This window comes from Aythya marila (assembly GCF_965140915.1).
Source record: "Aythya marila genome assembly, chromosome: Z".
Taxonomy (NCBI): Eukaryota; Metazoa; Chordata; class Aves; order Anseriformes; family Anatidae; genus Aythya; species Aythya marila.
Genome location: NC_139080.1, coordinates 24,471,748 through 24,495,342, shown reverse-complemented (window position 1 = coordinate 24,495,342; position 23,595 = coordinate 24,471,748). Strand labels below are relative to the sequence as shown.

The 23,595-nt window shown below is 35.6% G+C and overlaps 1 protein-coding gene across 2 annotated transcripts in view; it reads left to right on the top strand.

Annotated features, from left to right (window-relative positions):
• The window catches only part of JMY (junction mediating and regulatory protein, p53 cofactor), a 73,978-nt gene extending 50,661 nt beyond the window's left edge, over positions 1–23,317 (top strand). Inside the window, exons 7-10 of one of the 2 annotated variants that reach the window (XM_082783575.1) lie at positions 6,557–6,643; positions 8,862–8,954; positions 10,269–10,821; positions 13,199–23,317. In XM_082783575.1, the coding sequence (XP_082639701.1) occupies positions 6,557–6,643; positions 8,862–8,954; positions 10,269–10,821; positions 13,199–13,506 (1,041 nt within the window). In that variant the 3' untranslated portion in view covers positions 13,507–23,317. Of the gene's footprint in view, positions 1–6,556; positions 6,644–8,858; positions 8,955–10,268; positions 10,822–13,198 lie in introns of both variants that reach the window. The other variant, XM_082783574.1, reaches the window with a different exon arrangement.
• The last annotated feature ends 278 nt before the right edge of the window (positions 23,318–23,595 follow it).

Genomic DNA, 23,595 nt, shown 5'->3' with positions numbered 1-23,595 from the left:
GCATATGGAGATGTTATCATGTTTTTACAGAGAACAGATTTGTCTTGATTTACAATTTACAGAAGAGAATCTTCAAGAGTGTTTTCTCTCTCAAGTTATATTTTCATTCTCTCACTTTTGTCCTTTGAAACCTAAGTGTTATGTAATTGATTCTCTGTTTTCAGCAACCATATATGCAATGAATTCTTAATTTATAAAACTAGGTGTATAATTATGTACTAAAATTAGGGTCAGTTTCCTTTTTTATGCATTTCATGGTTGAGATGTGCAGAAAATGGTTTTAATACAGTAAAGATTTTCAAATTGTATATGAAATGTAGGTAAGTTTATTAATTCCTTTTTCCAGAATGACTTGGGTTTTGTTCACAAGCAGTTTGCATTTACATCAATATGCATTATTAATAAGATAGCTTAGTGAGTAGAATAGATCTAAATTTTGATAGAGGAGTGTAATACTTATTAAAAAGAGTATTTCCACCCCATACTACATACTATAAGGCTATGTAAAAGTCTCAGTTGAGACCCCATTCTAAGTAAGCATCTTTTATATTTTGTGTTTTTATATGATTAGTAGAATATGGGAAGACTGTAAATAATTATAAAAGCAATTTCTCTTTTTAGCCAGTTACGGGAAGTAGTTTGCTCAAAGTCATTGTGTTTATTTTATGTGGTTTTATAAAAAGTATCACAAAACAGTACTTCTTAGTCCTTTAAGTAGTAAAGGACTCTTGTCATGTTATGTTAATTAATGCCTACATTAATTACATTGTAATAATTATGCTATTTTCTTCTGAATATGAAGAGACACTGCAGGCATCTTATGGAGTACACAGACCTGCTTAAAAGCCAGAGGCTAGTTGTTGTTCCTTACTTACCTTAAGGAATTACCAAGCTGAGAAGTAACCCTGCGGCTTGAGTAGAGATTTTTTAGCGTGTCATACCAATGTAATTAACTGGGCACTGTCAACTGGTTTATTTGTTTCATTGTTATGCTGTGATAAAATGCCTTGTTTATGGGGAAGAAATTGGTTGTTTCAGGCTACAGCACTGCAGCATGCCTACTTGTGCACTAAAACATGATGTAGGGATATGTATGGTAGTATTGCTCATCAGGGAAAAAGAATCATCAAACTCAGTAGTTTGGTTGCATTCTGCAGCATTTGTATGAAAAGAGCACAGCACATCAGCCAACAATATTTATGTTAGAGGTAGTTATTGTGGTGGCTCTTACAACTGCTGAACATTACTGGGAACCCTTTTCAGCTTACTAGTAATTACCTAAAAAATCAAGACTCTTGTGTCTTTGAAACGTAAGCAATCATCATATGTTGAGTTGCCATTTTCGTTATATTGCAAAATATTTTAATGAATTCTACTTACAGTGCCTGATGCAAATTCATTATACTTTACAAACCTGTGAGGGGGAAAAAGGGGCTCTTGCTTTGAAGATTTTGTGATTTACCTTGGGTATGCAAAACAGATACAGATGGGGTGCAGAAGAGGAGTCTAGATGGTGAGAATGAGTACAGTGATAACTGAATGCTAAATGGAGAAAAGAATGAGGTTTTGAGGCTGGTTTTAGAAAGTACTGACTATATAAATATTTTTTAAAAGTCTGTCTCTCAGGTATGTAACGTTCATTGCTGAGAGTCTATTTCATGTTTTTCAGATTGTGTTCCTGATGATGTTTGTTTCAGCTTAAATGCAGTTTTAAGCAAGTTCAGATTGCATTGGTAGGGTTTTGGTAGGGCCTATGGTGGTGTGTCCAAAAACGTTGTGGTATATTTTGAATTTGTAGTCCTTGCTCATTATTAGCTTCTTGGCAATTGAAGAAAACTCTTAGGAGAATGCCTCCTTTCCAGCAGCATATGTGTATGATGATTAAGGAAAAAGCAAGCAATAGGAAATGATTCTCTATGATCAGTTCTCATTTTTCAGAGGAGGTTGTTTCACCATCCAAGTATTTTAAAATTTTGTCTATTGAGATAATGAAGCAGTTGTGATGTGTAGATTAAGACTTCTATGTAATACAAACTTCTGTGACTACAGTCACTTTGTTTTCCAGAAATTCTTTGCTTGTTTTTGCAATTGATATTTTTGTTAATAATATCAGATAATTTTAAATAACCTTTATTTAGAAGCTTTTTCTAAAGATTTGTTAGAGACCTCACACAGTGTTATTTCTGAGTTACTGGGCCAGCATTTTTTAAATGTATGGCTTGCTGAGGTTGATATTCTTTCACTACACTATTACTTTACTACTATAAATTATTATTTTCAGCTTTTTTGTTGTTTTTACAAATTTTACATTTATTAAGCAGTCGTTTCCAGGTGTTACTTTGTGTTGATGACAGTTACGAGCAAAAGAAGATTTTTATTATTATTTTTCTTATTTCTTTAAAGCTTGTTATGGATTTTTCATTTTTTTTTTTTGGTGCAGGATGTCTCTATTGTTATCCCAGTCTACCCCCTGCTGGCTGCACAGTAGTATTAATTAGTTTGTAGTATGAAAAACATCTGTTTTATTATGGATCTAGATTTATAGCATAGTCATGGCAATAAAGATAATCTAGAAGGTGTTTGTAAAAATATCTTAGAAAAAAAAAAAGGAATTAAGAAGAAATTGAATTATTTGACATCCTGTAAAAGTGTTCCTTCTCATGAGCAGTGGAGAGGAGCAACTGTTTGGTGGAACAGTTTGGGGTGTGCTTATAATGCATTCTCTGATCTAAGAAGCTTTTTCTGTTGTGTCCATTTAATAGGAGACCTTTACTACTTTGCAAGCACACAGGTTAAAGCATGGCCAACACCAAAGCAGTGTATGTACTTACAGCAACAGTTAACATTGGGTTATGTTGTATACTTTAATACTGTTATTACAATTACATTTTAAGGGTATAACTACATAGAAAGCTTACAATATGCTTCCTGCACACACTGAGTTTACTAAAGGAGAAGATAACTTTTTAAGTGGGATGCTTTTCAATTTGAATGCAAGGTTTAGTGGAACTAATTAAAAATACTAATACAGACCTCTTGGTTTAGTGGAACTAAAACAAAACTAGTACAAACCTCTTTTCTTATATTAGAAAAGAGCAATATATATATATATATGGTAATATATATTATTTTTATATATGTTATATGCTTCTCCCAAGCACCAACTGATATGCTGAGGGGAAATGGCCTCCAGTAATGCCAGGGGAGGTCTAGGTGGGATATTAGGAGAAATTTCTTTACTGTTGTGCAGCATTGGAACAGGCTGCCCAGGGAAGTGATTGAGTCACCATCCCTGGAGGTCTTCAAGAAACATGTAGATGCAGAACTTAGTAGCATGGTTTGGTGGTGGACTTTTCAGTATGAGGTTAAAGGTTGGACTGTATGATCTTGGAGGTCTTTTCTAACCTGAATGTTTCTATGATTCTTTGATATTTCATGTTGCTAGTCTTAAATGTAGTAGCTTATCCAGTGATAAAGGTTGAAATGGTTCATTAGCTCTCCTTTTCTGTCTTTACGATAGAAGCACAAGTTGATATTACAGAAACCAGTCAGATGATTGAAAGAGAAATAAACAGTTCTGCTGTATGCTTTCTGAAGTTCATACAGTTAATGAACATGTTTTGTGAAGTGTGGCCCTCTGACTGGGCATCATGATCCTAATAAAGTTTTACCAGTCCCGAGATGGAAGTATTACTTCACTTACTTCACATGTGTGGCAGTCCACTCCTGTTCATATACCCATGTTTTGATGTTTTTTTTTTTTTTTTTTTTTTTTTTTTTTTTTTTTTTTCCACAGTATGAGGTTATTGATTTATGTTAATCTTGTCATCCACTGAAGGACTTCTTGGTTCTGGTAGATGAAAGGCTCGACACGATCCAGCACTACATGCTTGCAGCCCAGAAGGGCATCTGCATCTCAGGCTGCTTCAAAAGAGGAGTGACCAGCAGGTGCAGGGAGGTGATTGTTCCCCACCTGCAAGGCTGCATCTAGGTCTGGGGTCCCCAGCACAAGGAGGATGTGGACCTGTTAGAGCACGTCCAGAGGAGGGCCACAAAGACAATCAGAGGGCTGGTGCACCTCTGCTATGAGGAAAGGCTGAGAGAGATGGGGCTGTTCAGCCTGGAGAAGAGAAGGCTCCAGGGAGACCTATTTGTAGCTTTTCAATACTTAGAGGAGTCTTACAAAAAAAGATGGAAAAGGATTCTTTACTCAGGTAGATAATGATAGGACAAGGGGGGATGGTCTTAAACTAAAAGAGGATAGATTTAGACAAAACGTTATGAGGAAATTCTTCACTGTAAGGGTAGTAAGGAACAGGTTGCCAAGAGAAGCTGTGGATGCACCATCCCAAGGCCTTGGCCAACCTGATCTTGTGGGTGGCATCCCTGCCTGTGGCAGGGGATTTGGTGTCAGATGATCTTTAAGGTCCCTTCAAGCCTGAGACATATTATGATTGTAAGAATCCAGGTCCCTTCCTTCAGTTCTTCCACCTGAGTATTTTTTCTTCATCCTTACTTTGCTGTCGGTTAATCTTGCCTACAAATAGAACCCTGCATTTGCCCTGTGAAATTGCAACCTTTCTTTTCTAAGAACATCTCTGTAATTAAGATGATTCAGAATTCTAGTCCTGTGCTGTAACATGTTTTCAGCCCCTCCTAGTTGCTTTTTTAAAAAAAAAAAAAATATTATTTTCAAATAATGGAGACCTAATTAAATTAAAGTAGGTCATTCTTTATTAGTATAAAGTCAGCACCAAACATGTTTTTGTCCAGTTTATGATCTTTCTTTAAATGCTTAAAATATATTTCTTTATTGCTCTTATTCAGAAATATTTAAATATTAATGCTAAACAGAATATTTCAGAAAAGTTTGATCCCAATTTATGAGAGTAAATATTCTTGTAGTTTGTATACTTTAGTCTTGCTAGCATATCAAAAACCCAACAACAAAACAACAACAACAAAAAAAAAACACACATAAACAGAACATACAATCTTAATTATTTCATAATATTCTTTTAATCAAAATGAATGCATAGAGAATAAAGTGTACAGGAAAATCAGTACAAGTTTTACAAAAAGTTAGATTCTCTAATAATATTCTTAAGCTATTACTGTGTCTTTGAAATGCAAAAATTAGGTAGAATGTAATTCTGTAGTTACAACTTTAATGGATTATCCTTTCAGATGATATTAATTGAAACCAGGGAGGAAAAACGAACAAACAAACAAAAAAATTCACAAGCAAGCATAAAACCCATCAGCATTTAGTTATATGTATATATACATATACTCTGAAGTTGGGACAGTATTTCCTCAGAAACTAGTGCTGTTGTCAGAGCATTGCATGTGTATGGCAGTGAAATTGATAGACATATGTTCAAAACAACATGGTATTTCTTGCCTATGCAGGAACCCTGGCTACCTTCTTACAAATGTGAACGTGGTCACATAGTCAGTATTTAGGAGAAAGTAGGCTTATTTCTGCAGTTCCCAGTGTCTAAAACAGGGCATTTTTATCCCTTCCCTCTGTGATTTTGTGTCTTTCTGCCACGACTGCAGAATCTTGCTTGATGGCTGATATTTGATCAGCTGCTCCGAGTAATGTGTGACTGTGAAGTGCCTGTCTGGCTCCAGCCACTCAGTCAAGCTGATGCATCCTGGGATGCCCCATAGGTTCTTCCAGTCACAGTCACACTCCAAACTGTTTCCTAGTAGTGGCCCCTCTTATACAGCCATGAGTCTTGTTTCCAACTACACATCTGACCTTGTTCTAGTTCTGTCTGGTGCCAGTACTGGCTCCAATTTCATGGCCTACAAGGGATGTCCTGTCCCTCAGAATTGTCCTATGAAGTTGTCCATCACTTCTGTACTCGAAGGGTATGCCCCATGCTTATTCTTTGCAACAGATGGTTAAATCAGGTCTTTTTATATAATATACCTTAAGTTTGAGTGTCATGCTTCTTCTTGTTATCTACTGTAACATGTCCCCTTTTCTTTTAATCTGTTCTTATTTTCAGGCAATGTAATAAATACTTGTTTCTAAAACAGATACTATAGCCACAAACTTGGTATAACAAGTAAACTGTGTTTGCATAAAATTGTAACAACTTTATTAACGTTTGTGCTTTCATATTACAAATGCAAAAGATAAGCTCACACTTGTAAATGGAAGCTACCTACTTGTATAAACATACGTAATACATAATAATTATCCATATCCATGCATGGAGCTACACAAGGCTTTTATGAAGTACCTGACAAATCAGTATTTCTTGCCACTTACCTGCTTGTAGAAGAGACTTTTCAAGCAGGTGTTACTTGTATATTCTTTTGACAGCTAAAAGTTATGTTTGTTGTGTTTTTTTCCTCTTGCTTTGTTTCCATTTTATGGTTTTATTTGGAAGTTAAATCACCTTGTTTAAATTAGGTTGTCTGAAATGGGCTTAATTTTTATTTTTCTAATTCTTAGCACTGTTTGTGAAATATTACATTATGAATTGAAAATTAGTAATTAAAATTCATACTTTATAGATAATATTTGATGTCTCTACAGGAGATTTGTATTGCAAAGCATAATGAAAAGATCCAGCAGCATCACCAGAGTGAGGAGGAGTACAAAATGCACCATAATGTTCAGCTAGTAAGTTCAAGTTTTCTGCTTTTCAGCTTAGCCTTAAAGTTAATAGCTTGCATTCTTTATTATACAATCATTAGTATTCAAAGTGATAGCTGTTTTAAAAAGATGGTGCGTATCCTTGAACTTCAGATAATGGATTTTTATATCATATTGTGCTGGTAAGTAAGAATGTATGCCTGTGTTAAGATGTCATTCAGTCCAATCAAGTAAAAAAGTTCAATAATACGAGGTTCACAGTCCAAGTGATTACTGTTAGACTTAAAGCTGCATGCAAAATTTGTTATGATGTGCACATAGAAGATTCTGGACATCTCTGAGTACAGCATGAGGTATGCTGAAATGAGTAAAGAAACCATCCACATTTATTCTTGCAAGGTAATAAGCTTGCTCTTCCTCTTTTCACTACAAAAGAAAGCAATTGGATTGTGTTGTGTAATACAGTTCTAGCTGTATGCTCCACGGTTCTCTGCAGTCTCATCACAAGAGTAGGCTGCCTAGTCTGACTGTTGTGCTGTACATAATAGACTTTATTTTAAAGAGTATTCAAACTCTGGGCTAGGTCTTTGGAGCTGATACAGTATCAATATTTAATAAACATCACTGACAAAGATGCATTGAAATCCAAGTCTTCTTAGTTCAGGCTTCATTTAGATTAGTGAAAGGGATTCTGTTTCATCCTTATACATTTTTAACATTGATACATTTGTCCAGGAAGTCAGCTGTATAATTTATTTTATGAAAAGGCTACTTGTAAAAGACCATATGTACTGGCATACTCTTCAGGAACTTAGAAATATACATTTTCAGTTCTTACAATGCAAAGGATTTTGCTATGTGGATTGCAGTCTATTTATCACTCATATTTAAGACTTGACAAATGTAAATGACTTTCTTGTCTCTCAAATATTACAGGGCTTTTTTGTTATTTCATGGATTTGCCAACTTGCATTATATACAAAACATTTAAGCTATTTTTTGTCTTTTTTGTTCTGTAAATAATTTAAATTAAAATATCCAATATTACATAAAATAAATTTTCAGCCACTTTTTTCATGAAAAATTTTGAAAAGATAACCTTGGAGGTGTTCAAGCCTGAAACCAAATAAACGTTGCAATTTCACTGTGATTGCTAAAACAAACAGAACACACACATGGCCCACCTGCTCCTCCCTCAGGTTTGAGACTGCTTCAGGAAAAATTTGACTGGATTGCATATGAAAAATGCAGGTGTGGTGGTAGGAGAACTATCCTTTCTTCTTGTTATAATCTTTTCTTTGTACTTCTCTGTTAATTTATTTGCTCCATTTCTGTTACTTTCTTTCACCACGTGCTTCTCCTTTTTGTTTCCTGTCCTTACCATTTTTCACACGTCCTCCTCTTCTTTTCCCTAATGCATCCATATGTATCTCCTTCAAAATCACAGGAGTTGGCTCTTTGTAAAGGACACCAGGAAACTAGCTGATTTCTGAAAACAACAGGCAGGCAGACACTACTTTTATGTTGGTTGAATGAGAATAAAAGTTCATGAAGCTGATAATCTGAATGTTAATGACATTTATGAGCTTTTACTCACTTAATGCTATAAGCCTTTTAAGAATTAAGGCTCATGTTAATGCTCTGATTTTTCTTTTGTAGTTATTTGTTCTATGCCTCATCATTCTTCTGGTAATTCTTGTACTTATGCATACAGCAACTTTTGCCATCCGATAACTAGTGTCCATTTTTCAATTTATTTTCAATAAGTTTGACTGTAGCGTTTTCTTCAAAGAATTAGTAACTTTGCTGAAATTTTATGAAAAAGAATGACTAGTTAAAGGAGGTGGATCCACATGTGTTTCCACTGCAGTAAGATCTCCAAACAAGAAAAAATACTACTGTCTTAGCTGCAAGGAAGAGCTTCAAATGTTTATTTAAATAAGATTACTGAAAATCAAGCTGGATTAATAATTAAATAAAGTTCCAGTCAAGTATTCCAAATTCAGACTGAAATCTTTCTTTATTGAGTTTTGTATTTCACTGAGGTTATAAAATACGAAATTTATACTATTTTTCAAGGGGAAAACAAAGGCACAGTTTTGAGGTTCAGAAATGTATTTATTGGAGAAATACATTGTTAAGTAATTCATTAAAACTAGTAGAAGAGTTATTTTCATGCAGTATTTTTATGATGCTAAACATAGCATTGCATGTAACGGTTATTTTCCATATATTTTCTCAGAAGCGAGAACAACTGCAAGATGAAGAGGAAAGAAAGAGCTCCTGGGTTAGTCAGGAACGACAGAAAACACTGGACAGACTTCGCACATTTAAGCAGGTAAAAGAAGAATTGTTGTTCTTCTTTTACACGTTTTTCTTCTGCAAAACAAGTTTTTACTCATTCCAGGACTATACTATACTACTAGGTATTTTCTTTCATTGTTCACTTACCTATTCTTTGGAAAATTTACAACAAAATACGGTACAGGTGGTAGCAAATCTCTCTGGTCATTGCATTATCAGTACCATAATAAGCTTCTGTTGTCTGTCACGTATGTCAAGACATTTAGCAAACTTTTAGAAAAGAAATATGATCCAAAAGATACTTCCTACAAGGAGCATTGTCATCTGACATAGCCCCACTACCACTGATTGTTAAAACACCTGCCAGTACCTGTCCCTTCCTATTATGATGTTGGTATCAGAAAATCAATAGAAGATGGAATGAAGGAGAGAAAGTAAGGAAAGGAGCTGAAGTGCAGGAAAATTGAGACTGTATTGATTCTGTGTTAATTGGTGAAGACTAAGTTAGTTACGAGATAGCTTTCCAGTAAAGAAACTTCTGTCTTGCTTGTCAGTATACTCTTCATATCCCTATTTTTTGCAAGGCTTTTGAATTGCATAGACTCAGTAAATTGAGGCAAGTTTACTTATCTTAATGGTTTCTTGTTAGTGAACTGACTTTTTACATGAGTATGTTTATCTTGATACAATCTCTCTTGCTTTAGGCTTGTCACAATTTTAAAAAATGTTTTAGACCTGTCTTTTAGAAGCAGTTTTTACTTTTGCATTAAAAAAACCAACAACAACAACAAAAAAAAAAACTTGTTTGAGGAGACAGACACACCAAATTTAGGAACTAAATTAAAACCACTTTGGAAATTCTAAAAATGTTTGGTATTTTTAAGAGGTAACTTTTTAAGCAGTGTAATTCACATTTACAGCCAGCATATTAGTTCAGAGAGGAGTTTGTTGCAGAGAGAACCATTGACCAGAGTTAGAGAAGAGATGCAAGAGAATTCAAAATGGAATTCTGAATTTTTGTTTTCAGAAAAAACAATTTTGAACGTACAGTCAGATTATTAGTGAAATCTTAATTTTAAACTCATGTGTATCTCTGATTAGACCTATCTGCATGTAAATTATGGCTTAACTAGAAATATGAAAATATGAAATAGAAATAAGAAAAGTGGATCGTATTTGCATAAAGGTAAGGATATATTTGCTTTGTTTTTATTTTTAGAGCAAAATGAATGAAAATAATAGACAAATTCTACTTGTCAGAAAGGTAAACCCTAATGACAAGTATTTAATACCTAAAATGCTGTGCTTGCGTGTACTTATCTAATTGTAAGTATCTTATTCACTCTAGCGGTACCCTGGGCAAGTAATACTTAAATCAACCAGACTACGACTGGCTCATGCAAGAAGAAAATGTGCAGCCAGTTCAGTGTCCTCTGTAGATCAGCCTCAATCTTTGCCAGCAACCATACAAACCCAAGATAAAAGTGAAGAGGTGGAATTGGAAAGTGCAGTTCAGCCTTTGCAAGTGCAGGAATCCACAAGCTTAGAACAACTTCAAGATGTCTCGTTACCTCCCAATGGTGTTACCTCTGAACTGCCTCATGTTACTGCTTCTCCACTCATCAGTAATGAGTTTCAAACAGAGACTGTTACTGTAGTACCACTTCCACCCCCTTTGCCTCCACCTCCTCCACCTCCGCCTCCACCCTTGCCATCAAAGGAAGATGCCACCAAATCCTTAGAGAAAAGTGACAGCTTTGTTAAACGTCAAAGTGAAGAGAAGGGAGTCCAGCACTCTTCCAGTGTCCCAACAGCACATCTGTTTGACAGCAGTCAGCTAGTCAGTGCCAAGAAGAAACTTAAGAAGACAGGTGATCTAGAGGGTTTACAGAGAAGGAGAGGTAACGTTTTCATTTTTGTGTATTTATATGTAATATATATCAATTCCTCTTTTGAATTTCCATATAGAAAAGTGTATGCTGTGATTTAGTTATACTTATTGATGGGCTGAAGAACATTGGCAACTCAAAACAAATGTTAGGACCCTCATGACAGCATAATGTATACATGTTCGGTTAAACAGAAAACACTTACAAATCTGATTATGTGATGCACCATGTCAGCCTAGCTCGAAAATGGAGCTAAACATGCCTAAAAGAATCTTTTCATACCTTGTTTACAGCTTAAAAATGCAAATAGTATATGCTTAACCTGAGGGTTCAGTGTTTTTTTAATAACAGAATTTTACATAATTTATGATCTAATAAGATGAATACTTGTCTTGGGACATAGGAAACCTTGAGAATGTTTTCTTCAAGGTTTCTTCAAATTTTCATACAAAAATCCACAAATCGTGACATCAACTTGAGAGCTGAATAAGAATGTACAAACTTAACTACAATTGAGAATTAAACATGTCATAATTCAGTGAAGCATCTTAACTTCATTGGAAACTGAGGTGAGTAAATAGAGCACAGGGTTAAGTTAGATCTGTTACAGCTTTACTGTATGATTCTGTGCAGTTTTCTTTTAACTGTTTGTCACATATTTAAAATGGGGAGATAGCAGCCATGTTTGAACAAAATGATGTTTAGATGAAAACTGCAATATTAGAGTTTTTATTTGAGACATGGAGATGGGATCTTCAAAAGCACGTGTCTGCACCATTCATTGTCCTAGGAGTTGCTGAGAAAAAGTACCTCAGGTGGACCTTGATTCACACTGCTGCAATGTGACTGCAATAAATTTCTATTAAAAATTCTGTTTTTGTCAGTTACAACTGCAGTAGACATCCCTCAATCAACATTTCTCCTCATCCATATAAAATCAAAATTACAGGTGTTTTCATCTATCAGGCAGAAGCAAAAGTGTTTCTTCCTTAATGCTCCTTAAATGGCTAAAATGCCTTGAAACAACTGAATAGTTATAGAATTCTTAAGTTCTTATGAGACTTGCAGGTCACAGGTACGGTATCTTCAGTTCGTTATCAATTTTGCTGCTGTTGTACTCTGTTTTTATTTTTCTGTAGTCCTATTTTTTTTTATTTTTCTGATACCAATTCTAGCTTTCAATTTTACATAAAACAAATATGTGCAATTTGATATACCTCATAAAACACCAAATACAAAATTAAAATATATCCTCCCCCTTAAGAGTATCATTAATGTTCATAGCTGTACACTACCTGTTGCTCTGTATTCCATGAGATGTTTCAACTCTCTAAAGAGCTTCAGAAATGTCACTCTACAAGAGATGAGTGTTCTATAATCCTTCCTTTCTCCTTTAAACTACAAACCTTATATCTTCATATCTTTTCCTCATGTCTATTCTGACTGTCTGAGCCGTTAGTCACCTGGACAAGGTCCACTCATAAATACAAAGTGGATTTTAAAAGTGTATTCTACAATATGAAGAAAAGAACTAGAGCTCTATATTCATCTGTGTGCTGCACTCTTATGTGCTAGTGTATGCTGACTAGTTTGGATTGTTTTACTTTATTGTATCACATTTTGAGACATAGAAATCTGCCTCTCGTTCTTGTATAGAGCCTGACTTTATTTCTGCAGAGAATGAGTTTCAAATTGGTGATAAAGGAAGGATTTCTGATAAAGAATAAACTCTTATTTCTCTGTCTTCATTAACTATAAAGGAAAGGAATTTATATAGGCACTCGGTAACGGTGCCTATATAGGTGACATATCTGAATCCAAAAGAGCAGGAAGATGTTCCTGTTGCAGCTGGCTGTACTGCTTCCCTCACTGGCATGTAGTAGTATTCATATTACCTACTATGTAGGTATATCATCCACAAAATGCAAGCGCTGGGGATATAGATTCTCCGCTCTGCTTGCATTCCTGTGACTGTACAATCTAGTACTTAAGATACATGTTTGTTACCTGAGTTTCAAAGTCAAGAAATGGAAAGTAATACACACTTTGATTTGGCTTACTGCAGCTATTATGATTTTCTGGACTGCAAACAGGAAAGCCGTCTTGTCCAAAAAGTTCTACCGCTGTCCTGTTAGGAGGTTACATGGTTTCAGAGATTATAATTGCCTGTATAATCCAATTTTGTCCTGGTAATAAAGAAGATTTGGAGGCTAACACAAAAACAGAGCTACAGAATGGTAAAATTGATAATACTAGAGTCTCCTGTATTTTTATGGTATAGGACTAGTACATGAATTGCATGTGGCTACATTTTGTTATATAGGAAACATAATCGGATACTGAATAAATTTAGTAAAAGTCATACTGAAAGTCTTTTGATTTACTGCAGTGAGTTCCCCGATGGATGAAGTGCTGGCTTCCTTGAAGCGTGGGAGCTTTCACTTAAGAAAAGTTGAGCAGAGAAGTCTCCCTCCTTTTCCTGATGAAGATGATAGCAATAACATCTTGGCACAGATCAGGAAAGGAGTGAAACTGAAGAAAGTGCAGAAAGATGTTCTGAGAGAATCCTTTACAATTCTGCCTGATACTGACCCTCTGACAAGGAGCATCCATGAAGCATTGCGACGAATTAAGGAAGCATCACCTGAATCAGAGGATGAAGAGGAGAGTTTGCCTTGCACAGACTGGGAAAATTAACCTGTAATTAACTTACGTTTAAAAAAAATCTATTCAACATTTTTTATAACAATAGCTGCTAAGCCTCAGGTTATGCAATCTAGGGGACATAGTATGAATGTGACTAAACTGTCTGATGTACAACATGACAAAACATGCACATATGAATTTAGTATCACTGACTTTTCAAAAGAATTAAGGTTTCTATTAAGAAAAAGTTTTATAAGGCAACATCTTAGTCCTGTTCTTGTTTGAATACTTTTGCTGAATAGTAAAAGGACTGCTCCTATAATAAATAAATAAAAGCTCTATTTTATTTAGTAAATTTGAAGGGACTGTTTGCAGCTTATAAAACAGCTTAAAAATCCTTTTAAGTAACAAAGCAGCACAGTCACTTTTGGACATACCCTATAATTATTTCTAATTACCTTTGGCCTTGTGAAAATGTAGTGTTCAGACTGAATAGCTCCAAATCAAGGATGATTAGATTTGACTGCTGGACACACTGAAATCTCATTGGTTATCCTGTGTGACTGACTCTTTGATAGCTTGGTTTCAATTTGTGAACACTCTGACTTAATTGAATTTCTAAACTATAAACAGTAAATGTACAATTTATACTTCAGCTACTCATACAAATCCCGTGAACTTTCTTTATATGAAACTACAGTGCCTGAAAGTATAGATATTAGACTTCTGCAGATGAAGTTAGTGATTTCAGAACAAAATAGAGATTGGCAAGAAAGGAGGTTTCAAATTTAAGGTTGTATCAGCCTTAATTCTTGATTACAACAGCACTGTCCTTCTCTGGTGATTCTTTTCTGCTACTGGTGTGCAGATAAGCTTAAGTCTGAATGAAAGGTCCCACTAAACTTATTTGTGAGTATTTAAAATCTGGAGAAAAGAGAGGTGTGACAATCTCTAAAGAACTTAAAAATCTGTTCAGAAATTGAGGAGTATGGCAGATAAATATTTACAATCCTTGCAACACAGCCAGCAGTAGGAAGAAGATAACCTTTTTGGATGCTTTCAGTCAGGCAATTCTATACTGGTTATTTTTTACTGTAGCTGTAGTGTGGCTATTGGTACAGCTATTTAAGAAGTGATGGTGATGTAACTCATCATCTGCTGAATATTGTTCCAATTGTGTAATACTGTCTCAAATTGTTCATTGGTATGCCATTTTCAAATAATTCTATTTAAGATTTTTAAAAAGTAAAATGAATGTTGCTTTTATTTTCTCATGAAATAGCAAATCAGTAGTGTGGCCAATACCTACTGTTTAACCATGGTGTGTTCCTACTATACGAAACATACTAGTACATGGTCTGTTCTGAAAGTAGTAGGACTCGTTTAAAAAAAAAATAAAATTATTCATGAGAATAGAACAAACTATTAGAATTTTTCAAAGTAGCACCCTTCTACACACTGCTGCCAACGAGTTTTCCAGTTTTTGTACGCTTCCAGGAACACCTGAACCAGAATGCTGTTTAGCTCCCTTGTCACGGCCTCTTGAAGCACCTCTACCAATGCGTGACGCTTCCCCTTGAGCATTGATTTTGTTCTCGGGATTAGAAAAAAGTCTGGCAGGGCCAAGCCGGGGCTGTAGGGGGGCTGAGGCAGTGTTGCCACCTTGTGCTGGGCAAGATACTCCACTACGTGTAACGCTGTGTGGCTCGGCGCCGTGTCATGGTGCAGCCGCCAATTGTTGACGATGGCTGGGCGGACACGAGCAATGCGTTTTTGCAGTCTTGTGAGGACTTCCACATAAAAAACTGCATTAACTGTTTGTCCGGCTGGTACAAACTCTTTGGGGATGACTCCATGTCGATCAAAAAAGCAAATGAGCATGGACTTTTGCTTGGATTTGCTCATTCATGCTTTCTTGGGGCGTGAGGAAGCAGGGGTGTGCTATTCTGTGCTCTGCCGCTTACTCTCTGGGTCGTATTCAAACACCCACGTCTCATCACTGGTCACTACATTGTCCAAAAAGTCAGGCTTCTCATTCACATGATGAAGAAGCTCCTGGCAGATCACTTTCCGGTTGGCCTTTTGCTCCTCTGACAACACTTGCGGCACAAACTTCGTGCACACTTTCCTCATGGCTAAGTTTTCTTTCACCATCTCAAAAACTTGGGTTTGAGGAATGCTCAAGTCATCAGCAATCATTCTGATACTCATCCTGCAATCACGGTTCAGTAAATTTTTCACTTGTGACACATTTTCGTTGGTCTTGCTGGTCGAAGGGCGTCTGGAGCGGTCGTCGTCTTCCACTCTTTCCCTACCTTCTCGGAACAGCTTGTGCCACTCAAAAACACCCGATCTACCCATGGCAGCATCACCGTAGGCCTCCTTAATCGTGTCACGAGTCTCTTTGCCCGTTTTACCAAGCTTTACACAAGATTTGGTCGCGTATCGCTGCTCCAGTAAACGCTCCATGATTCTCCGTGAGGAGGCGTTCCGACAGGTGTTCACAGTACAAGCGACCTGCTCTCTTCAACGGCCAACAGCTGACTGCCGATTTTTCCCAGTGTTCCCAATATCCCCCTCCACCGATCCTGCGTGCACAGACCGCCTCTCATCTGCCTGTTCGCCCAGGAAAAAGCCAGTCCTACTACTTTCAGAACAGACCATGTATTTTTGGAGTTAAGGAGTGCAGATAGATGTACTAAACTTGTGCTGAAACTCAAAGTTCTCTATTAGTTTGCATATTGAAAACTCCCGTTCTCACAGCCCTTTAGAAATGAAGTCATAGCTATAAGAAACTTGCCTTGGAATTGATGTGGTTTCTCAATGTAATTATTCCCTCTTCATTTCCTAGATAACCTAGCAAGAATACTCTTTAACAGTATAGAACTCGTAAGCAAATTTACTTTTTCTTTTTTTAAATCTTACTGGTAGACCCCATAACAATCTTCCATTGGAACTGTGTCCTCTTAGGAGTTTTATGCACACATTGCTGTACAATATAAATACACACTTTTCTCTGCTGTCTTTCACAGCCCTTTAAAAGCAGTTCAAAGTGTAGGTTGAAAATCACAGCCATGCAGTATCTGTAGGGCCCAGTGCTTGTCTCCTTTTTAAAGGAGTACTGACCTGAATATGAATTATCTTGCCAGTTTACAGCTAAGATCTTTTCCCTTTTTAAGGATGTACTCCTGCCACACGCTGAAGTCCCAGTAAATAGTTGGACCTAAAGCAGGGTGCAGTGTCACTGTTCTTTGTGCTTGCTCCTTGGAGTTTTCCATGCATCTGGGATCTGCTCTCTTACCAGTATCTTATTTCATTATGAAAAATATCCTGTTTTCATGAGATGAGACTTTAAATTCATGCTATGGAATTATGTGAAATAATCTGATAGGCCAGCAAGTTGAAACAAAGCCCTTGTGAAATTCAGCTGAATGAAAACTTTTCACATAGATGAGTGGTCACCCAGAATTTATTACACAGGAATAAAATCTAACAGAAATCTGTTGTAGAATAATGTTTCTTACTATTATCAGTTAGTGCTGTTCCCAGTTTAATACCATGCTTTATTTAAAAAAGAAAAGATTGATCTACTAATTTCTAGGTTAAGCTCTGCATATCCAAAAATAGCTGCATAGAAATTTTAGGATCAAAGAAGTTATATAAAAGTACATCGGCACCTTTGTTACAAACTTCATTTACTATGTACACATCGTTGTAGGCTAAATGTAATGCAATTATTTGCCTTAAGAATAAAAGCTAAATTTGATATGATTTATGTTTATCAAATGCCAAAAAGTGTCTTAGTTCACATGCAGTAGAGGAAAGAGTATTAACAAAGTACTGAAGTCATTTCCTTAATTATTGAGGTTTGAAGATAAAATAATAGTAATTAGTTCTTACAGGAGATCTAGTCATCTCTTTTATTAGCTGCTGTACGAGTTAACTTCTGTGTAGCTATGTTACTACCTTTTCTTTAAGAGCACTTCCTTCCTTATGGACACTCTAAGCCACGTACAATAGTGTTGAGGCATTCCATGTATCTGAAGTACAGCTGAACAACCATTATAAAGATGTAGTAGCTTCCATACAATAGCACAGAATCTTGGTTATCAAAAGTCTCCCAAGCTTTTATAGCTCTTGAAGATCACAGTAGTACATTTGGAGGACTCTGAGTAATTCAAAGCCCACATTCCTGGGAGCAGTGGACAAAGTAACTGGGTGAAGAAGTGGCTTTTGTTCTCCCTTCTGCTCTAATTCAGGGCCTCTCCAAGCTCAGATGTGTGTTCGCTGCCAACAATACCAAAAGAAAAAAAAGACCCAGTCATATGTTGTGCTAAAGTGTCATTAGGCCTAGGAGCAAAGAGAACTGAGGCTTTTAAAGACATACCTTAGTACTGCATGTTGGAATTGCCTAATACATTGATCAGAGAGGATTTGTGAAGCTGTTTAGCTTTTCAGATGTTCCTTTTTTTTTTTTTTTCCTCCAAACAGGTGACTTACAGCCACTGGAGTGAGAAAAGAAACCCCAGTTGAAGATTACTTTTCCTCTTCATTTCTGAATATTGAGAGCCAGCAATTTTGACCATCAATTCCCCAGGAGGTTTTTTTGGCAAAGAAATAGCATTTCTTTGGCAAAAGATTAGCACCTGGAAAAAATGACCTGAAATGTTACTTTTCAGATCACTTTTTTCTTTATTTGTTCCAAAATTCTGGTTTGAGTAGAAAGCTAAGTTGTTTAGACATGCATTTCATATAACCAAGAATGCCCAATTCATAAGCACTTTTCATATTTGTGTTATTAATGTGTGGCCAGTTAAGTGAAGGGAGTATTTTGAGTTGAGAGAATACTTGCATTTAACTAACTTTGGGATTTGGCTGAAACAACAGCTATAAAATCCACCCTTCACTGCACTGAATATATCATCTGCTTGAAAACCAATTAAATAGCTCCTTGCAGAGAAGCTTGCTATGTAGCAGTGTGATGTTACAGAAAGAACAGAATTTCTAGTTGCGCTACTGTAGCTGAAATTCAGTGTTGTGCAACCAAGATTTTTTTCTTCTTAGTTTGAAGAACTGTGTGTCAGGATGAAAAATAACACGTGGCTACAACATAATGAGAAGTAAGAGTTGAATTCAGTACATATTCAAGAATGTATTTGTTTCCAGTATGGTACAATTCAGCAAGACATACTGCAGCACCTTTTTAGAAGGTCATTTGTAGTATTAAACCTTTTTCAAGTAGACATTTTCATGCTTTCTTAAAATAATATTTAGCTATGGGAAACCAAGTTAGTTATACTTTATCATTTACTATAAGAAGCAATATTTTGTAATTTCATACTTAAAATTATTTTTCTTTTTGGTTTAAAATGGCTTTGTTTGAATACTGTAAGCAGCCTTCTTTAAAAAAAAAGATCAAAGCACTTAAACATACTAATACTTCAGTTGCTTCTCTTGCTGTTTTTTATTATTCTCTTTAGTGGCTGCAAAAAATATTTGTATTTCATACCCAAAAGCCTGTTTTCTGAAAAAACAGCTTCCTTTTGATCATGACTGTTGTTTTTTTTCAAAGGAGAGTTATAATTTCCTCTGCAGTAAGTTCTTAGTAGTAATCATAGACTTCATGGCTAATGGCTGCAGGCAGCTACACTTACAATAAATATCACAATAGTAAGAGGTATGCCAGTACAGAGAGAGATAGTATTGGACCATCTAGAAACTCCATGTGATATTAAAATAAAAAAGCCCATTAAAATTTTTAAGGAAGCTTAAGTTTTTACTAGCATTGTATTTTTACTAGCATGACATACACTGTGTTTGAGAAGTACACAATCCCTGTCCTTTGTGTAGTGTGTTCCATTCACTTTTCCTTTTGTGAAGGACAAACTACTATGTGAATGATTTTTTTAAAGTGGAATTATGCATTGCTGCTGTCACATAACGGAACATATACTGTGTCAATGTTTATAACAGGAGATTTCATGTCTTGCCATTTACTTTTTTAAACAGGAGCAGGAGTACTTACCTTAGCAACAGACTATATAACCTACAGGAACCTCAGATGTTGGACGCTTCAGCTGTTATGCTGTGGCTGTCCTGAAATTAAAGCTCTATCAAACATCTCAAATGGATGCCACTTTACCCTTGCTATTGACAGGCATTTTCTTAACCTTGTTGCCTTATTTATAGTTAGCAAACATTCATTTTCAAAGCACCTATGAGCAGCATTATTCCAGAGATGTATTGATTTTGCTGTATGTATTCGTTGCCAGGTCTGTATGCTTCTCTCCTGAGAAGATCAGCTCTATAAAATGCTTGATACTGGCTTTCTAAGGACCTAAAACCACAAGGTATATTTTTCGTAAACTGCTTCTCTGAACTAAAGAGTTAGACATCTTATAAGCACACCATCTAATACCATGCTCATGCAGCAGTATTAGTGATTTCAAAATTCATCATTATCATCTGACATTGCCTGTACTGTAACCTGTGACGTGTTTTTGCTCTACGTTTGTCTACACTTCCAGTCATACCGCACTTAAAACTGAGTTAATCAAATATTTTTTTGGCCATAGCACAAAGCAGAACTATGATGTAGAATGGTACTTCAAATTACATAGTTCATCTGAATCTTTGTGCTATGTTAATTAGTGGTGATTGAGCAACTTTTATGTCAATTTTCTCCTGTTTTCCAGCCTGCATTTTTATTCCTTACAGTATGGATATGGGACACCAGCAAAATTCCAAGTCAAGAGAAAATAGTGTAATTTTATGATACAGGTGCAATGGTTCCTTTGCACAGTGTTTGTGTCTACAGTTTACCATTGTGTTGTGATATATCTAAATAGCTCAATGCTTTACTGTACTACGATCTTCAGATTTATTTGCCATGTGATCTGTCAACTTTGCCTTGAAAATGTGTGCATGATGAGAAAAAAATACAAAATTACTGTCCTTAATCTGTTCTATATTTCGTTGAAATCGTAGATTCCTGTAATAGCTTAGTTTATAGAAACGGATTTCTCATAGTAGCAAGTGTTTTATGTGCACACAAATAGAAGTTGTTATGCTGAGCAGAGCAGTTTGTATCAGTTCAGAACTGCCATCTTCCGTGTGGAAAGTAAATGTTTTTTCCCCCCACATACTGCTAAAACCCCAAATGCTTGATTTTAAGCTTCCATGAGTCCCTAGATGTCACAGTTTCACATAAGTCTCCATTGTGATATAAAAATTGTGCATATGTAGAGTACAGTTAATGCATAAAACTTCCCATTTTTCTCTGCAATGTGAAGTTCTGCAGTGGGATGGCTGGAGCAGCAAATGGGGGAAGTATTTCCACAAGAAACTTGGAGATATTAGGACAATCCTACATGAAATTTGGTTCCTCCATAGCTAAGAAAATTTCTGATGAATACGTTGGACCTTGAGAAATCGTAGCAAGCATCATGACAGGAAAAAAAACCAACAGTTAAACATATGCACAGAAAGAGAACGTCATTGTGGTGGCTGCCTTCGTCTGTTGTTAGTCATTTATCTTAAAGCAGTGTGTCAGTTTTCAGCCTTTTTTGATCTTTAGAAACTTGCTTTCTTGCTTCAAGTTAAAGCTGTTGTAGTATCGTATAACTGATCCAGTGAGATAAAGAGTTGGAGTGCATAATGTTTATTGTGTAAATGAGGACTGAAAAATCTTGAATGAGTGGGAACAGGAAATACTGAATTTCTGTTTACATAACCAAAATGTAAGGTAAACAGGAAGTTTTTCCTCAGAAATAGAGTTTGCATCAACATGAATTTCATCCTTGCATTCACAGAATTTCCAGATCCTTAAAAAAATGACCAATATTCTTAGTTTGTGCACATTCTTACTCTTCTCATGTCTTAGTTAAATAACCTGTCTAAGGTAGATGAATGGTTTTTTACCTTCCTTAAGCATCTCCTAATTTTTCATTTTTTAAATCTGATAGTCTGCATCCTACACCAGACACTTTTAAAACAAATTAGCATAATTACATATTGTGTTCTTTTGTGGCTGCATCAGGGGTAGGACTCAACATACTTCACCACATTATTTGAAAAGAATCATTTTGAGCATAAGCACTATATTCTGTAATGTCTAATATTAAATTAATGACAAGTGCATTATTGAAGATGCAACTTATTGAGAAGAGGAAACAAGCTTGTATTGGTTAATGTTCCCCTTATTCATTTGTTGCGCTGAATTTCAAGAGTGTAATTTGTAAATCAACTTTGTTCACAAGTCTATCAGATTTTCATTGTAATGCTTATGTAATTAAGTTATCCATATATGTAATGATTCCATAAGCATGGACAATACATTGTTATGTTTAGCACTACAGAATTAATGTTAAGAACAAGTGAAGCTTAATGCAAAGAAAAGGAGCAAACAGAAGCACCTTACTGGGAGAGCGTGTTGCATAATTTCAGTGCTGCGGGAGCTGACAGACAGTAGGTCATTCTAAGCTAGACTGCAAATTGCTCTTTGGTGTAAGCACATTGACATACTGCTATCAATGCTGTCAAAAGTACAGCAATGGCTGTTTTTAACCTATAAATATACTGTAATTTAAATTTTTCCTACAAAACAAATTTATATTTAATTGCTGCCTAATACATGTACGTAAAATTAGGATTTTTAGCAGGGTTGAGGGTGGGTGGGCATGCCAGTGTATTTTGGGGATGGGTTGTTGTATATACATTTCTTTGCACTTCCTGTTCAGTTTAACTATTAATCCAAAACTCCCAGCTCTGACTGTCGTGAGTCTGCAACCTGACACTTACGTATTTTTATTCAGGTCTGCTATATTCTGTGGCACAGAGCTTCAGAATTTGACAGAAAAGGTCTTTCCATTCTCAAATGTGAATACTCTGATGTACCTCTAACATGGAAAATGACCAAGCAATGAATTTTACTCTGCTGAGTTTAATGTTACTGTGGAGTGTTATTTAAATCTGATACCTAAGGCTGTTAACCAATGGTGTGTCCATTTAGGAAAAGTATGAAGGGTGATTGTTATTTCAGTGGGTATAGTCCAAACTCTGCAGAGATTTTATTCTAGATACTGTCACCTGTTCAGTAACTAGTTTGCCTTAGACTGGCTTGACTTTCAGATTCTTTCAGGAGCATTTTTTTATTTCTGAATTACAGAATAGATATTGGGGATAAGGGACACTTCGTGTGTCCCAGCACATTACTATAGTTGCTATATGTTTTGGATTTTGTCTTACATATTTATGAATACATCATTATAAGATGAAAGAAATATAGATGGCTGCAGATTGTCTTGCATGAATGACATCAGTAAAGGTTAATGACACTAGCTTCTTTTTTTAAGCCTGTTGAATAAGAAATAATCGAACCAGTTTGCCATTCACTAGCTTTGTGCAATATTATTGGTAGAATCAAACACTAGCACACTGTGCTTGGCTTTAAGGAAGCTCTTTAACACCATTATATTCAAAAGGACATATTAAATGCATATTTTATTGTAAACAACTGCAAATTTGCTATACCTAAAAATGCTTAATGGTATAAAGTATTAAGCAACAAGTATCTTTAAGAAAAAAGGTAAAAAAACTAAGCAAAAATTTCCAGCAATACCTAAAAACTAAAAAAAAAAAAAAAAAATTAACTGTCTGCCTTTTGCTCTTTTTTCTTTACTGCGGCTTTTCTGCAATGCAAGTTTATTGCTGTGTATCATGGTTTTTTATTTTCTTGACTCAGAAGTTTAAACCTGTACACAAAGTACTGAACTCACCTTCTTGTACTTGCGATGTAACGTCATACTCACAGTTTTGGTGCTTAAAAATGATTCCTTTTTTCTTTATTAAAGGATATTTATTTGACCAGTGTCTTGTTTTTACTTTGCATATATAGCAATGTTTGATAAAAAAAAAAAAGTTTGGTTCCCACAGGGAAAAAAAACAAACAAACAAACAAACAAAAATATATATATATACTATAGTTTTCATTGTTATTCTTTTAGTTCTTCAAGCTGCCTTACTGTCATTGCTTAATGGCAGATGATTGTGTATAATCGATGTTGCAGCAAGGAGTAGTATCTTTGTAAATTGTTATATAAATCAATTAGGTATTACAGAAGAACCTTGCTCTTAAGTAAT